This window comes from Trichechus manatus, unplaced genomic scaffold, assembly GCF_000243295.1.
Source record: "Trichechus manatus latirostris isolate Lorelei unplaced genomic scaffold, TriManLat1.0 scaffold00011, whole genome shotgun sequence".
NCBI classification, from domain to species: domain Eukaryota; kingdom Metazoa; phylum Chordata; class Mammalia; order Sirenia; family Trichechidae; genus Trichechus; species Trichechus manatus.
In genome coordinates, this window is record NW_004443947.1 from 1,685,127 (window position 1) to 1,702,834 (window position 17,708).

The 17,708-nt window shown below is 43.5% G+C and overlaps 1 protein-coding gene across 5 annotated transcripts in view; it reads right to left on the bottom strand.

Moving 5' to 3' along the window:
- Positions 1-17,708, bottom strand: part of ZNF346 (zinc finger protein 346) — a 38,433-nt gene that overhangs the window by 3,990 nt on the left and 16,735 nt on the right. For 2 of the 5 annotated variants that reach the window (XM_012554116.2, XM_023726480.1), the window contains one exon: positions 13,986-14,219. The exons of 2 other annotated variants lie outside the window; for them this stretch is intronic. In XM_012554116.2, coding sequence (XP_012409570.1) covers positions 13,986-14,219 — 234 coding nt within the window. The remainder of the gene's footprint in view (positions 1-13,985; positions 14,220-17,708) is intronic. One more of the 5 variants, XM_004371159.2, reaches the window with a different exon arrangement.

The following is a 17,708-nucleotide window of genomic DNA, read 5'->3' on the forward strand; positions in this document are numbered from 1 at the left end:
GATGAAGGTTTACAGAACAAATAGTTTCTCATTAAACAGTCAGTACACATATTGTTTTATGACATTGGTTAACAACCCCACGACATGTCCACACTCTCCCTTCTCGACCTTTTTTTTGTGTGAAAATATATATAGCCAAAGATACACCATTTCAAAAATTTCTACATGCACAATTCACAGACATCGATTACGTTCTTCCAGTTGTGCTGCTATTCTCACTTTAGATGAAGGTTTACAGAACAAAATAGTTTCTCGTACACATGTTGCCCTATGACAATGTAACAACCCCACTACACGTCAACGCTGTACTTACTCAAACTTGGGTTCCCTATCACCAGCTTTCCTGTCCCCTTCTGCCTTCTAGTCCTTGTCCCTGGATTGCTGTGCCTCATTAGTCCCGTTCTGTTTTATGGGGCTGTCCAATCCCTGGCTGAACGGTGAACCTCGGAAGTGATTTCACCACTGAACTAAAAGGGTGTCTGGGGGCCATACTCTTGGGGTTTCTCTGGTCTCTTTCAGCCAGTAAATCTGGTCTTTTTTTTGTGTGTTAGAATTTTGTTCTACATCCTTCTACAGCTCTGTCCAGAACCCTCCGTTGTGATCCCGGTCAGAGCAGTCAGTGGTGGTAGCCGGGCACCATCTAGCTATACTGGACTCAATCTGGTGAAGGCTTTGGTACCTGTGGTCCATTAGTCCTTTGGACTAATCTTTTCCTTGTATCCTGTTCTCTTCATTCTCCCTTGCTCCTGAAGGGGTGAGACCAGTGGAGTATCTTAGATGGCTGCTCACAGGCTTTTAAGACTCCAGATGCTACTCACCAAGGTAGAATGTAGAACATTGTCTTTATAAAGTGCTTTATGCAAGGCTATAAATTTTTATGGACGAAGACTCCCACATTCTTCTCCCACGGAGCAGCTGGTGGGTTTAAACTGCTGACTTTTTGGTTAGTGGCTGAGGCACAGTCACATGTCCAAGAACACAGAGCTAATAAGTGGTAAACTCAAGCTTGACTCACTGCAAAGGTTATACTTACTCTAGCATGCCAGGCACTAGCTGTATAAGGAAGGCTGCTACACACGATTTCAAGGGCTCTTGGGCTCTGACAAATCATCTGCCACCCTAAAGTCTCACAGGTTTGGAGTGAGATCTCCAAGGTTCAAGTTCCAGCTCTACCATTTCTTAGCTGTGGGACCACAGGCCAATTACTTAACTTCCCTGAGATTTGATTTCCTCATTCGTAAAAGTAAGGCTTTTCTGAGACTCAGGCTCCTCACTGATAAAATGGTGTTAATACTAGTTATCAACCTCATAAGGTTATTGTAATGATTTAAATAAATATATCTGGCACATAGTAAGTGCACAATAAATGTGAGCACTTATGTCTATTATTATTCTACTCTTCTGAGCTCTGAGACATGCTGGCAAAGAGGGAGAGGTGGAGGGTATCTTTTAAGCAGCCTTCCATAGCAACTTCAGCTACTGAGAACACTGACAATCTCCTCTACTATAGTAGGTTAGCCAACGTTCCCAGCTATGTTTGTTTTCCTTGTATCTTCAGGTGTTTCCCGGAAGACACATCCGTCCCTTTAAAAATTTAAGGAGAAAATTACTGCTCTCAGAATTCAAGGCCCTTTTTAGACATTTAAGCCCAGTATGCATGGTTCAACTCTAACGGGGAAAAGATCTCATGATATGGAAGCCGGACCTGGGGCTGGTGTGAGGATGACAACCCACCAATGGTGAAGAGTCACCAATGCCAGATTACAACAACCCACTTATTATCTCCCAAGCACCAGGCACCATGCCAGGGCTTTGGATATTTATGTCCTTAGGACCTTACAGCAACCCCGCAAGACCGGTGGTTTTCAGAGCAGGAAACCAGCTCAGAGAAGTGGTCCCTCTGGGTCAGTGCTGGGATTTGTCCCCTGGTCTGACTGTGAAGCCCCTGTTCTTCCCTCTGCACCACAGGTCTCCGGACACTCCTATGCCTCCAGTGAGGGACCAGATCTCAGCACACTATCTGCTGAACTGTAAACTAGATTCAAATCATCATTTGGGGCAGTTGCAGAATCTACTGGTGTTTCTAAAAAAACGGATTTGTCTAATACCCACACTAATGAATTTTCATCTGCTTGTTTTACAGAATGTTTGATATTCTGGTTTACCTGTGTGACATTATGAAGTATGTCACTAAAGCGATATTTAAAGATCTGGCTTGTTTGGAAAAAAAAGAATGTCACCTGTCTTAAGTTGGTAGAACTCTTTCCATCTCACTTTCCCCTCCGGCTATCACCTTCATTCTCTTTTCCCTCTGCCAAGTCTTCTGAAAGAGCTGTTTATACTTGCTTCTCCATTTTCTTGCTTTCCAATCACTTTGCAACCCCCTCAACCCCCTCAACCCCCTCAACACACACACACACACACACACACACACACACACACACACACACACACACACACACACACACACACACACACACACACACCCTCTTTCCAAGGTCACTGGTGGCTTCCATGCATCTAAATTTAATGTATAAACTGGATGCCTGTTGGGCATCTGACAGACTGACTTACTTCTTCCTTCTTCAAATTCTCCTAGTTTTTGGCTTTCAGCATGCTAAGCTTTTGATTTTTCTCCTTCTCTGGTTGCTCCTAATCAGTGTCTTTTGCTGTCTCCTGTTTTATCCCACCATTAAATGTTGACATTCCAGAGGGCTAAATCCTAGACTCTTTAACTCTTCTCTCTCTAAACTCTCTTAGGGATCTCATTCCATTTCCAACTTCAATTACCACCTGTGTATTCTTGAACATGTGACTGTGCCTTTAATTTCATTAAAATATATGGAACTACCAATGTTCAACAGTTCCTGACCTACAAAAACGGCAATTTTGTATAGTTCAACCTAACATATGATGGAAACACAAATTTTTCTAATCCACACTCTTGTTTGAGCTCCAGACCTCCTGATGGTCAATTGTCTTTCTTCGTTATAAATATATATATAACATTTGCCAATTCCACATTTTTCGGGTATGTAATTTAGTGTTATCAATTACATTAACTAATTGCCTCTTTAACATCTCTACTTAGATGCCTCATGGTCATCTCAAAGTCAATGTGACCAACTCTGGTCATCCTCCTAACTGCATAAGCCTAAACCTAGGCACCATCCTTGACTGCTTCTTTTCCCTCATCTCCCACATTTGATGGCCAAGTCCTGACAACTCTACTTCCTATATACCTCTTGAATCCCTCTACTCTGTCCATCTCCTCCACTGCTACCTTAGTCTAAGCTATCATGTAGAGTATCTGAACCACACTATAGCCTCAAGCCCGGTCTCTCTTCACTATCCTTCCATGCCATTCCAAACCATTCTCCACAATGTAATTATTTATCAGTAATGCTTAAACTGTCAATGGTTTCCCATGCCATGACTGGACACTTGCTCATCTACCTGGCCTCATTTTGCTCCACACTATGCCCTTTGCCCTCCGGGAGGCCTTCCTTGATCACTGTTCCTCCCATTTTCCATTATCTCCCTTATTTTATATGCCCACAGTACCCCATTTGTCTCCTTTTCTAAGGCTTGTCACACTTGTGATTATCTGCTCAATGTCTGTTTTCTCTGTTAGACTCTAAGGTCCATGAGAACAAGGACAATACCTGTCTTGTTTACTACCTTATATACACTGCCTGGCACATATTAGGAAAGAGATCAACAAATACTTGATGGCTATATATTAATTTAGTAAGACTTGAAAACCTGTCCTATGTATAGGAGTTGAAGAAACTGGGTGACCAGCATGTGGCAGAGAAAGTAGACCTGCTCTGTGTGGAAGGCAAGGCCCTAAGTAGGGGGAGAAAGTAACAGGGTGAGGCAGAGGAGGGTTCCAATAACCCAAAGGGGATGCTGAGTGTCCTGGGGGCTGGAAGGATTTGGCTGCCTGTGATGATTAAAGTTATGCGTCAGCTTGGCTGGGCATGATTCTCAGTGATTTGGCAGACATCATGTAATCATCCCCCATTTTGTGATCTGATGTGAGCAGCCAATCAATTAAAAGGGGACTTTCTTTGGGGGTGTGGCCTGTATCCAAATATATATGGATATTCTGGCAAAGCTTGCCCTCTCTCGATTCTGCATCTGATTCATCTTCCTCTGACCTCTAGTTCTTGGGACATAAGCCAGCAGGCTGCCATCTGACCTGCCAGTTTTGGTTTCAGCAGCCCCATGCAACCACATGAGTTAGGAGAAGCCTCCAGCTTGACGCCTGACCCATGGATTTGGGACTTGCCAGCCTCCACAACTGCGTGAGCTATTTCCTTGAAATAAACCTCTCTCTATATATATACGTTTATATGTACAGGCATGTGTCACATAATGTCCGTTTGGTCAACACCTGATGGCATATATGTCCATGGTTCCATAAGGTTGTTTTTTTTTTTAAAGGGAAAGCATCTCTCCTTTTGTTTATTATTTCCCCCTAATGGTTTTAAAGACCCAAACCCCCCCGAGTGAAGGAGCAGCGAGACTCCAGGGTGCATTCCAATCCCTGCAGTGCCTCCTCCTCCTCCTTCCCCTCTTCCTGGCTTCATTCACCCACCTAGCAGCTGTCCACTCCCAGTGCAGGGCGGTGCCTGCTGTGGCTCCTCCTGTTCTGCTGTGGGTGGTGGCTGCACCCGGGGCACTTGTGGGCTTCAGGGATGGCTGCACATGATCAGGAAGTGGTTGTACCAATGGGCTGCTAGCCCTGCTCCTGACGCTTGCACACACACTTCTTGCTCGATCCCCTGCAGCCACCTCTCTGAACCCCCTGTGAGCCTGGACGTGGCCAAAGTCCCGACCCCAGCTGCCAATGCAGCTCTGGCCTGGCCTGCAGCCACATATCCAGCAAGGCTGGCCTCTCCTATCAATGGATACAGCTCTTGGGCTTTGTCTGGCGGGCAGGTGGTGGTGGTGGCTGCTGGGCCCAGGCTGCTCCTGCTCCTCGGGCAGATGGAAGAGTGGGCGGGGCTGGGTGTGTAACCCAGCGGGCGGGGCTGGGTGCATAACCCAGGGACTGCCTGTATATAATATGGTGTTTGCACAACATCCAAACCGCATGATGTCCTATTTCACAGAACGTATTGTAGATATTAAGTGACGTGTGACTATATATACACTTCACTGGTTTTGCTCCTCTAGAGAACTCAGCCTGAGACATTTGGTACTGAGAGTGATTCCTGTTGTTGTGTGCCGTTGAGTTGATTTTGACTCATAGCAACCCTACAGGACAGAGGAGAACTGCCCCATAGGGTTTTCAAGGAGCGGCTGGTGGATTCGAACTGCCAACCTTTTGATTAGCAGCCTAAGCTCTTAACCACTTCACCACCAGGGCTCCAGAGTGGTTCTAGAAGAACAAAATTCAAAGGATGAGGTTTCTGAATTGGTTCTGAAGTCTAGCTAGTCTTAAAGGCACTGATGACTCTGCCCCCAGTAGTAAAGAGGGCACTACTAATCTAGGGTGTGAGGTGGCAATAGAAATATGCAAAATATCACCACCGATGGATCAAATATTTGTGAGAGACAAGGCTCTGGGTGGTTGCATATTTAATACTTTTCTACAATTCTGTCAGAATGAAAAGTAAAATGAAGCTGGTTGGTTGGTCCTACTTTCGCTAAACAAAGTAGTCAAAGAAAGAGATGAGTCACAGAGTCATAGCTCAGAGTCACAGCTCAAACACCACATATAAGATCTGAAAGTTGTCACTTTTGTCCTGAAAAAAATCCTTATTTCTTATAGAAATTGCCGATTTTGCCGAAAACTAAACCCAGAGTCTTACTGTAAGAGTGGCTGAATTTTAACACCAATTGAATTCCCAACCTTAAATGGGGTCTGAAGTTAAAGTGAAGGCACTGATTGGGAAGAAATGGGATCCTGAAACTTGGGATGGGGACATACAGTCAGATAATCAGGAAGCTGGGGATATTGAACCCCTAAATTCCGTGGAATCACTCCTGCCAACAGAACCAGCCCTCTTACTCCCATCTGAGATTATTCCACCTTTGTCTGCTAAGCCAGACTCCCCAGTAAAACCATTATCCCTTCCACTCCATCTGATGAGATTAACCTTACAAGACATTGGTGAATGTCCCCAGGACCCACCCACACCACTCATTTTTGCTTCTAGACCTATAACTAGATTCAAGTCCCAGCAAGCCCCAAGAGGTGAAGTACAAAGTGTGACCCAGCAGGAGGTATGCTACACTGCAAAAGAACTGCTTGGTTCTTCTAATATGTACAAACAGAAACCTGCGGAATATGTGTGGGAATGGCTATTAAGGGTGTGGGATAATGGTGCAAGGAACATAAAGTTGGATCTGTCTGAGTTTATTGATATGGGCCAACTAAGCACCGATTCTTCATTCAATGTTCCAGCTTGAGAGTTAGAAAAGGAGCTAATAGTTTATTTGGTTGGTTCACTGAAGCACAGATTATGCGATGGCCTACACTAAAGCAAGCTGAAGTACTAGACCTGCCTTGGTATACTGTAGAAGAAGGGATTCAAAGACTTAGGGCAGTGGGCATGTTACAGTGGATTTATCAGGTTGGACCCACAGACCCAGCCATGGAGTGCCCAGAGGACATACTTTTACCACAATGGTGAGGAACAAATTTGTGAAGTGAGCCCCAGCATCCTTGAAGACTGCTGTGATTGCTATTTATGTAAGTTACATTAAAGAGTGGGAACTGCCCTAACTGAATTAAGACATCTAACTACAATGGGGCTGACTGGACCCCATGGTGGTAGGGGACAAGTGGTGGCACATAACTGACAAAGACAAGATGGGCATGGTTACCATCTACAGCCTTTTACGAAAGTGACTGTTCATTGGTAAAAAGGAAATAATCAGACTTTTTGGGGATTACTGGACAGGACACTAGCTCTGAACTGATACTAATTCCAGGAGACCCAAAATGTCACTGTGGCCCACCATTCAGATTAGGGGTATATGGAGGTCAGGTTATTAATGGAGTCTTAGCTCAGGTTCATCTCACAGTTGGTCTGGTGGTTTCTGAACCCATCCTGTAGCGATTTTCCTGGTTCCAGAATGCATAATTGGAATAGACATATTCAGCAACTGGCAGAACCCCCACACTGTATCCTTGACAAGTGAAGTAAGGGCTATTATGGTAAAAAAAAAAGCCAGGTGGAAGCCATTAGCACTGCCCCTACCTAGGAAAATAGTAAACCAAAAGCAATACCTCACTCCTGGAGGGACTGCAATGATTACTGCCACCATCAAGGACTTGAAAGATGCAGGGGTGGTGATTCCTACCACATCCACATTCAACTTGCTTATTTGGCCTGTGCAAGAAAAAGATGGATCTTGGAGAATGACAGTAGATTATTGAAAACTTAACCAGGTGGTGACTCCAATTGCAGCTGCTGTTCCAGATGTGGCTTCATTGTTTGAGCAAATTAATACATCTCCTTGTACCTGGTATGCAGCTATTGATTTGGCCAATGTCTTTTTCTCGATTGCAATTATGAAGGAACACCAGAAGCAGTTTGCCTTCAGCTGGCAAGGCCAACAATACACCTTCAGTGTCCTACCTCAGGAGTGTATCAACTCTCTAGCCCTATGTCATAACTGAGTCCTCAGGGACCCTGATCGCCTTTCCCTTCCATAAGATGTCACACTGGTCCATTACACTGATGACATTATGCTGACTGGACCTAAGGAAGAAGTATCAATGACTCTAGACTTATTGGTAAAACATTTGTGTGCTAGAGGGTGGGAAATTAATCTGACAAAAATTCAGGCACCTTCCACCTCAATGAAATTTCTAGAGATCTAGTGGTGTGGGGCATATCAAGATATTCTTTCTGAAGAGAAGGATAAGTTGTTATATCTGGCCCCTCCTACAGCTAAAAAGGAGGTACGATGCCTGATGGGTCTCTCTGGATTTTGGAGGCAACATCCCTCATTTGGGTGTGCTACTCTGGCCTATTTATCAAGTGACTTGAAAAGCTGTTACTTTTGAGTGGGGCCCAGAATGAAAAGGCTCTGCAACAGGTTCAGGCTGCTATGCAAGCAGCGCCGCCACCTGGGCCACATGATCCGGTTGATCCAATGGTGCTTGAAATGTCAGTGGTAGATAAAGATGCTGTTTGGAGTCTTTGGCAGGCCCCTGTTGGTGAATCACAGTGCAGACACTTAGGATTTTGGAGCACAGCTCTGCCATCCTCTGCAGATAACCACTTTCCTTTCGAGAAACAGCTTTTGGATTGTTACTGGGCCTTAGTAGAGACTGGATGCTTACCCATGGGCCAACAAGGCACCATGAGGCCTGAGCTGCCCATCAAGAACTGGGTGTTATCTGACCCACAGAGCCATAAAGTTGGACATGCACAACAGCACTCCATCATTAAATGGAAGTGATATACACAAGATTAGGCTTGAGCAGGACCTGAAGGCACAAGTAAGTTACATGAGGAAGTGGCCCAAACACCCATGGTCTCCACTCCTGTCATATTACCTGCCTTCTCCTAGGCTGCACCTATGGCCTCATGGGGAGTTCCTTATGATCAGTTCACCGAGGAAGAGAAAACTTGTGCCTGGTTTACAGATGATTCTTCACCATATGCAGGCACCACTCACAAGTGGAAAGCAGCAGTACCACAGCCCCTTTCTGGGACCTCCTTGAAGGACAGTGGTGAAGGGAAATCTTTCCAGTGGGCAGAACTTTGAGCAACATACCTGGTTGTTCATTTTGTTTGGAAGGAGAGATGGCCAGATGTGCGACTGTATACTGATTCATGGGCCGTGGCCAATGGTTTGACTGGACAGTCAGGGACTTGGAAGGAACATGATTAGAAAAATAAAGAGGTATTGGAAGAGGCATGTGGATAGACCTCTCTGAATGGGCCAAAGATGTGAAGATATTTGTGTCTCATGTGAATGGTCACCAAAGGATGACTTGGGCAGAGAATTTTAACAATCAAGTGGATAGGATGACACATTCTATGGATACCAGTCAGCCTCTTTCCTCAGTCACTCCAGTCATTGCCCAACGGGCTCATGAACAAAATGGCCATGGTGGCAGAGATGGAGCTTATACATCGGCTCAGCAACACTGACTTCCACTCATCAAGGCTGACTTGGCTACAGCCACCTCTGAGTGCCCAATCTGCCAGCAGCAGAGACCAACACTGAGACCCCGATATGGCATCATCCCTAGGGGAGATAAGCCAGCAACCTGGTAGCAGGTTGATTACACTGGTTCACTTCCATCACGGAAAGGGCAGCGTTTTGTTCTTACTGGGATAGACACTCTGATAGCTTTGCTTTCCCTGCATGCAATGCTTCTGCCAAAACTACCATCTGTGGATTTATAGAATGCCTTATCCACAGTCATGGTATCCCATACAACATTGCCTCGGATCAAGGAACTCACTTCACAGCAAATGAAATGCGGCAATCGACCCACACTCATGGATTTCACTGGTCTTCCCACATTCCCCATCATCCTGAAGCAGCTGGCTTGATAGAATGATGGAATAGCCTTCTGAAAGACACAATTACAGTGACAGCTAGGTGGGAATACCTTGCAGGGTTGGGGTAATTTTCCCCAGGAGGCTGTATATGCTCTAAACCAGCATCCAATATATGGTGCTATTTCTCCAATAGCCAGGATTAACGGGTTCAGGAATCAAGGGGTGGAAATGGGAGTGGCACCACTCACTATTACCCCTAGTGACCCATTTGCAAAATTTTTGCTTTCTGTCCCTACGACCATAAGCTCTGCGGTCTAGAGGTCTTAGTTCCAAAGGGAGGAATGCTCCCACCAGGAGACACAACACAGATTCCATTGAACTGGAAGTAAGGAATGTTACCTGGCCACTTTGGGCTCCTCATACTTCTGGATCAACAGGCAAAGAAAGGAGTTATCATATTGGCTTGTGGACTGATCCTGATTATCAAGAGAAAATCAGATTGATATTACATAACGGAGATAAAGAAGAGTATGTCTAGAATACAGGAGATCCCTTAGGATGTCTCTTGGTACTACCATGCCCTGTGATTAAAGTCAACGGAACATTACAGCAACCCAATTCTGGCATGACTACCAATGGCCCGGACCCTTCAGGAATGAAGGTTTGGGTCACCCGACCAGGCAAAGAACCAGAACCAGCTGAGGTGGTTGCTGAGGGCAAAGGGAATACAAAATGGGTGGTGTAAGAAGGTAGTTCTAAATAGCAGCTACAACCACGAGACCAGCTGCAGAAATGAGGACTGTAATTGTTTTGAGTATTTCTTCCTTGTTTTGTTATATATGTATATATGCATATATACATATACACGTATAGATTTATCTAGCAAATATCTTTGTTTTCTTCCCTCACTTATTCTATTACTTATTATAAAATATAAGATGTAAATGAGACTGGCGTGTTTTTGGCTGTACGCATGTTAGTTATATAATGTTAGGTGCAAGTATGACCTTATAATTGTCTTTATTTAGAGATAATGTATGGTTTAAGGAGACGTGTACAGGTGCCAAGTTGACAAGGGGTGGACTGTGATGGTTAAGGTTATATGTTAACTTCACTAGGCCATGATTCTCAGTTGTTTGGCAGGTAGTATGTAATTATCCTCCATTTTGTGATCTGATGTGAGCAGCCAATCCCCTGAAAGGGGACTTTCCTTGGGGGGTGTGGCTTGCATACAACATATATGGATGTTCTGGCAAAGCTCGCCTTCTCTTGATCTTATATCCAACTCATCATCCCCTGACCTCAGTTCTTAGGATGTGAGCCAGCAGCCTGCCATCTAATCTGCTGACCTGGGGTTTGTCAGCCCCTGCAACCACGTGAATCAAGGGAAGTCTCCACCCTGATGCCTGACCCACAGATTTGGGACTTGACATCCTCCACAACTGCATGAGCCATTTCCTTGAAATAAATCTCTGTCTATATATATTTACAAATATATATGTTTCACTGGTCTTTCTCCTCTAGAGAACCCAGCCTAAGACACTGCCCAAATGATATGCAGGTTTTAGTTCTGGTCTTTTTGAGTAAATCTATAAGAAAAACGTGAGGTCTGGCATATAACACAAACTCCAAGACTTGTTTGATCTGCTTGGAAGATGCTATCTCTGCCTCTTACATCTGAAGAGATCCTTAGTTGCCATGAGCCCTATGGGAACTATTCTCTGGTCCCAGCACAGAAATCAACCTGGGTTTTCAAGGCTGGCTCTAGGTCTGCCCCTCCCTAGTGTGGAACCCTGGGTAAATAACTTCATCTTTCTGATAATAATATCCTCATCTGTGAAGTGGGGGTAATTAAACTTGTACTACAGAGCTTGAGGATTAAATGAGATAGTATGTGAGAGCACCTAGCCTAGGGCCTGGACTACTGCAGCCATTGCTAAGTGTTAGATGACTGACTGGATGAATGAACAAGCTTTGACTGAAGCCAGCAGGCAGAAGTCAAGCTGCTAACAAACCTAAATCCTTCACTAAGGCAGTATCCTTGTTCATTAGCACTGCCTGCTCACCCTAGGTCATACTCTACCTCTGTAAGAAGGGGTCAGAGTGGGCTCAGTGCCTCTGCTGGACATCCTGTACTCAGAAAGCCTCCTGCCAAGGACACTCAGAACTTCCAGGCAGGAGGAAGGAGTCTAAGTAGAGACCCATACTGATGCTGCCACTTATCAGCATCACAGTCATAGCAGAATGACTTCCAACAAGTCACTTTAAGTCTCAACTTCATTTGTGAAACGGAATAATCATACCGACTTACAGGAATACTGTGGGGATTAAATTAGAATGTATGTATTAATATCAAGGGGGACGTGATCCTCCTGTCCCTCTGCCTAGGTTTTCATGAAAGATTTTTGCTGATATGTAAAGCAGTCAGCTGCCTTGAGCAAGAAAAAAGGCTCAAGGCTAAGTCCTAGGATTACAGACAGTCCCCGGACTACGAACATCCGACTTACATACAACCTGCAGTTAGGAACCAACTCCGTAAATCCTATTGGTACATACAATGGTTCCTAATAACAAATGGGCGCTACTTTGCGATGTGCATCAAAACATTATTATTATTACTGTATTATTATGTTAAAGATGTTTTTAGTATATCTGGAAGTGTTTAATGTTTTTTATGCATAGAAAGGTACACTATATACTATATACTAAGACAAACATTTGACTAATTCATGTTAGATAAGAACCGTACCTAACTGTTCCAGCTTACATACAAATTTGACTTAAAGACAGATTAGGAAGGGAACTTGTTGGTAATCCAGGGACTGCCTGTAAATGCGGGTAATTTAGCCTTAGACAAATGGAGGAGGTGGGCGGATTCAGGAAGGAAGCTTTGGCTTGAAGTAAAAGAAAATGGATACAAGTTAAGATAAGCAACCAAAACATCCACAGTGCCTGAGTCCTGCCAATGGACAAGAGATAATGCAACGGAACCCTGGTCATGCCAGTTTGAATGCAATTTTGTTCTATCAATCACAGGCCAAAGTAGAAGGCCATCATGAAGCAGTGTTCTAAGGAACCTGGTTCTGAAGTTGCCACATTCCTCAGCATATGAACCCGTTGCCATCGAGTCAATTCTAACTTCACATCAATCCTACAGGATGGAGTAGAACTGCCCCATAGGGTTTCCAAGGCTGTAAATATTTACAGGAAGCAGACTGCCACATCGTTCTCACTTGGAGCTGTTGGTGGGTTTGAACCGTCGACCTCCCAAGTGCTTTAACCACTATGCCACCAGGGCTCCTTCCTCAGCACATGAGATCTTGTGAAATGGGGATGTCACTGCCTATATGTGGGGGCAGTAAGTATCAGCCATCCTTTCCCTTTGGGAAGAGGATAAAGCAGGATACTTCAGTGGCATTGGAGGAGTAGTCCTTGACACCCTGCTGGAGGGATCTGGCCTGCAGTCTTCTTCCCTTGCTTCCTAGCCACTGCTTCGCACCGTCTCATCTGTGTCAGTATGGCTCAGGGTCAGCCTGTGTTGTATGGTTGCCTTTGGTGTTTGGGGAGTTGTTAGAGAGGCATGATTCCTCCTTCTCCCATATTTGGTTTGGAACTTCTACAGCATCTGAGTGTTCACGTTCCCCATGATTGTGGGAGGAGCACAGATGACCCTGGGCAGCAGCATCCTGAGACCAAGTTGTTCCACACTTGGATGCTATGGGGGCCTCAACACTACAGGCCAAGGAGGAAGACCACTGCCTGAGGGAGCCCTGAGGATCAACACCAATGCTCACGTGGGCTCCATGAGACAGGGACCGCATCAGAGCTGGTCACTACTGTATCCCCAGTGAGGGAACACAGTAGGTGCTCAACAAATATTTACCGAAAGAGAACATGATAATGCTCCCTCCCTCCTGGATATTATAAGCCACAAGTAGTTACTGCGATAGGAAGGGCTCCTAATTTTTTGTGAATTCTCACTCCTGTGATGCTGACTAGCATCTTAAGGTCAGGGAAGTAGCCTAATATTCTTATCCCAGGGATACAAGCAGGCCTTCCTGCTGAGAGAGGAGGTACCCTGAGAAGACTTAGGGAGTTTAATCAGAGGTTGCAAATTGGTGGCCCTTAGCCCAAATCTGGCTTGTGGAAGTATTTGGCTCACACAACCAAATAATTTAAAAACATTTTAAATTAGCTGCACATTTAAAAATCAGAGTCTATACAAATCTGACTTTCCAGATTCTCTTGAAGAACCAAAGGATAAAGGAACACCACCTAGGGCTGACTAGAAGGGTCATGTATGCTCCAGCTGACCATATCCCTTCCTGGCTCTCTCACTCATTTAAATTTCCTATCTGGCTTCTGTAGCCACCTGAGTTTGCAATGCCTGCTTTAGAAGACGTAAGGAAGAAAAGCACAGCCTTGGTTGGTCAGGGGAGCCAAGCCCTGCTCCAAGTGCCCCTGGCATCTGATCTGCTTTGGGTGTAAGCGGGGCCCGCTCACCTGATGAGTCAGTGACAGCTGGGTCTGCCAGCCGCCCATAGTGTGCCATGAGTTTGAGCTTGGTCTCCTGTTTCCTGTGTTTCTTGCCCACGTAATGCTGTTGAGCCATGACAGGGTCGTTGAAAGTTGCGTGGCAGAGGCTGCAGAACTTGTCTGGGTCTATCATTTCTCTGTTCTGGTGCAAGGCTAAGGTGGAGGCCACAAAAAAAGGGTTTGTAAGGTGTTTCAACAGAGCTTCGGTTGGAGAGTTCAAACAGAAACAATGAAAAACCCAGAAGGTGCCAGGCTTTCGAATATGCTGACTGGAAAGAAAGGCTGGGCTCACTAGTTAGTCACACCATCAGATGTGGCACTACCTGCATGAATCACACAGTGAACACCTTCTTTAATTAGGGAAACTGGGAAGACATGGGACAGCCCAAAGACCAGCTATTCTGTTCAGCAGCTTTAACTACTTTAGGCACATGAGTCCTAATTGTGTCATATTCTAAGGAGGCTCTGAGCTTCTGTTATCAAGTTGCCAAATTACAATCGAGTGGACATATACATACTTGCAGTCTTTTCATCTCTCAGAATTTCCTGGAACTTGACAGAAGTGGGACAAAAAGTTTGGGTATTTTATTCCTATCCTCAAAGTATCCTAGTTACAGAGCTGGCAGATAATGCACAGATGTAGAAATTGAGGGCTTGAGGCCCTGGAGCTCATACAGTGATTTAGAAAAGGCCTTTTACACTAGGGATGCCTTTTAGACCATAATGTCTTCCAGGCTGAGTGGGGGAGACAAGAGGATGACACTAACATTTAGTTACACGCTTTGTACACGTATTTTCCCCTTTGGCCCTCATTACCACCCCATGAGGCTAGTATCATTTTGTCACATTACAGAAAAAAACTGAGCGGCAAGTGACTTGCCCAAGATCACACAGCTATTGAGTGAACCCAGGTCTGTGTGGCCCTAAACCCTATGCCCTTTTGCTATGCCAAGTTGCCAGAGTGTGGCAGGGAGACCTAAGGGCTACAGCTCTTGCTTTCACCTTCAGAAAACATCCTTGACTCTGGTCATCGAGCCTGGCTAATTAGAGCCTAGTGTGGGCATATGTGTGAGCCTGCTGTGGGTCAACTTACTTCCTGAGGCTGACTACAAGTCATGCCCTGCTGCCTTATAAAGCGGATGCTGCAACTCACTAACAGTCCTATGATGTGGCCGAGGCCACCTGCTAATGGCGGGAGGAGGGCTTGGCAGCATTCCCAAGCAGAGGAGATGGCACAGTCTGCTCAGATTCTCTTTCAGACCTGCACCACAGCAGTGGGGGAGGTTTTGAGAATTTCTAGCAAGCCAGAAGAAATTTTCTGTCTTTTCCTACAACAGTCTTCCAATATCCAAAACCCACTGCCATTGAGTCGATTCTGACTCATAGTGACCCTACAGGACAGAGTAAAACTGCCTCATATGGGTTCCAAGGCTATAAATTATTACAGAAGCAGACTGCCACATCTTTCTCCTGCCGAAGGGCTGGTGGGTTCAAACTGCCAACCTTTTGGTTAGCAGACAAGCACTTAACTGCTGTTCCACTAGGGCTCCTTCTTCCAGTATGGGGCATCTCAATTTCTCTGGCTATTGATTTTCATTTTAGCAAGTCATTTGAAAAGTAATGTACATGTTGCAGAATATTTAATAACATGAGAAAATATTAGTATGTATTGCTGAGTGAAAAAGGGAGGTTATAAAGTAATGTTTCTTATGTTCTCAATTTTATATAACAACAACAAAAAACACAGGTTATGCATGGAAAAAAAAACCAAAAGCAGACAGTTAAAGAGTGCTTTTCTGTATTTTCCAATTCTTCTCCAATGAATATAGATTTTTTACACCAGAAAAGGGGTAATAATGGTCACTAAGCGATAAAAGTACTTTAAAAGATGCTGAAGAGAAGTAATCTGAGGCAAATGATTAAGTTGGAAGAACTGCTTAATGAGCTATTAGTCATCCAATATAAATGAAAGCTATAGGAGCTTACATGAAAAGAGTGTTCTGTAGTGATGTTCACTAGAGTGTTATTTATAACACCAAAGAAAGGAGAAAGGGGAAAAACTTAAATGTTCAACATTGGAAAATAGTTAACTGTGGTATGACGGTATGTTATGTAGTCATTAAAAATGTTAATGAAAATGTTTTTAATAACGTGGGAAAATGTTATATTAAATAAAAACAGTATAAAAAGAAAAAATATATATGATACGATCATACCATTATTAAAAAATATATGCACAATCTATATGTGTATACTGGTATTTGGAAAAGTCACCAGCATAATAGTGTTTCTCCATGGTGGAAGGAGCTGGGTGATATTTTGCTTTCTTTCTTTGTACCTTTTGCATGATTTGAACTGTAATTATTCATAATGAGCATGCACCATTTTTATAAAAACAATAAAGTTATTTAAGGTAGTCTATGTTTACATGCACATACGCATGGATTTATCTAGCTATATATATACACAAAATAAACGAATATACACACAGATACACACGTACACATAACAAAAGACTAAAAGTAGAAACAGTATTCCAAAATATTAACAGTGGTTATCTCTGATAACGATAAAATTATGGGTAATTTTTCTTTCCATTTAGCTATATTTTCCATAACATGCTTATATTACTTTTACATTAGAAAAATATATTTAATTTCATTAGTTATAAACTCATGTAATAACAGGGAAATGTGCTTAAACTATAAAATTAAATAAAAAAAAGAAAAAAAGCAGGATACAAATGGTACATGCATTATGTAAAAACATATCTGCATGTGGCAAAGGCCAAAAGTAAATACAGAAAACAACCTGAGTATGGAGTCTTTGGGGTTGGGCATATTTCAGGGCATATTTCCTGGACATAGGTATTCCTTTCTCATTTGTGGAAAAGTAAGTTTGTGACCTTATAAAGTTCTGTTCTTAAGCTAGTTCCCTTGGCCTAATGCTTAATCTTTTCTGTACCATCATGGATAACAAAAGCAGTTAGCACTATTATAGCTTAATGATGACTGAACCATAAGCAAGGCTGATGACATGCTCCAGATGGTGGATACCTGACCAACTATCTCATTTTATGTGGGGATTCACTCACTGGCTATCTTGATGATGGTGATAATGACAATAATAATAACAATAGTAGCTGTCATTTACTGAGCATCTATTATAGTCTAGGTGCTTTATATACATTATTTTGTCCTCACAACCTGTGAAGTAGAGTATTATCTATGTTTCATAGGTAAGGAAACTCAAACACAAAGAAGTTAAGTCACAAAGATGGCAAATAACAGTGCCACTATTTAAAACTGTGTCTCTGTGACTTCAAAGCCCATTTCTGCTGGTTGATACCAGGAATAACTAGATTTGGGTATAATGAGAGGGTGTAATTATGAGTGATTCTTCACTCTATCTTCAAAAGCCTTTCAAAACATTGATATCTTGGAGTGCCAATATATAAAAAAAAGAATAAGAAGTAGTATACTCCTTGTTCCAAAGCAAAGAAAGAAGCAACAATTATGAAGAAAAAATTAAAGATCAAAGAACTTTCATTTGCAGAAATTTCAGTTCACTAATTGCAGTTAGTGGAGCTTAAAAAACCCAGAAAGTCAGGATTTAATGAGATAAAAGCTAGGGTTGAGCCCCAGTGGTGACAAGATAAAGAGGGCTATTTTAGAAGTTGCTGCACTGAGA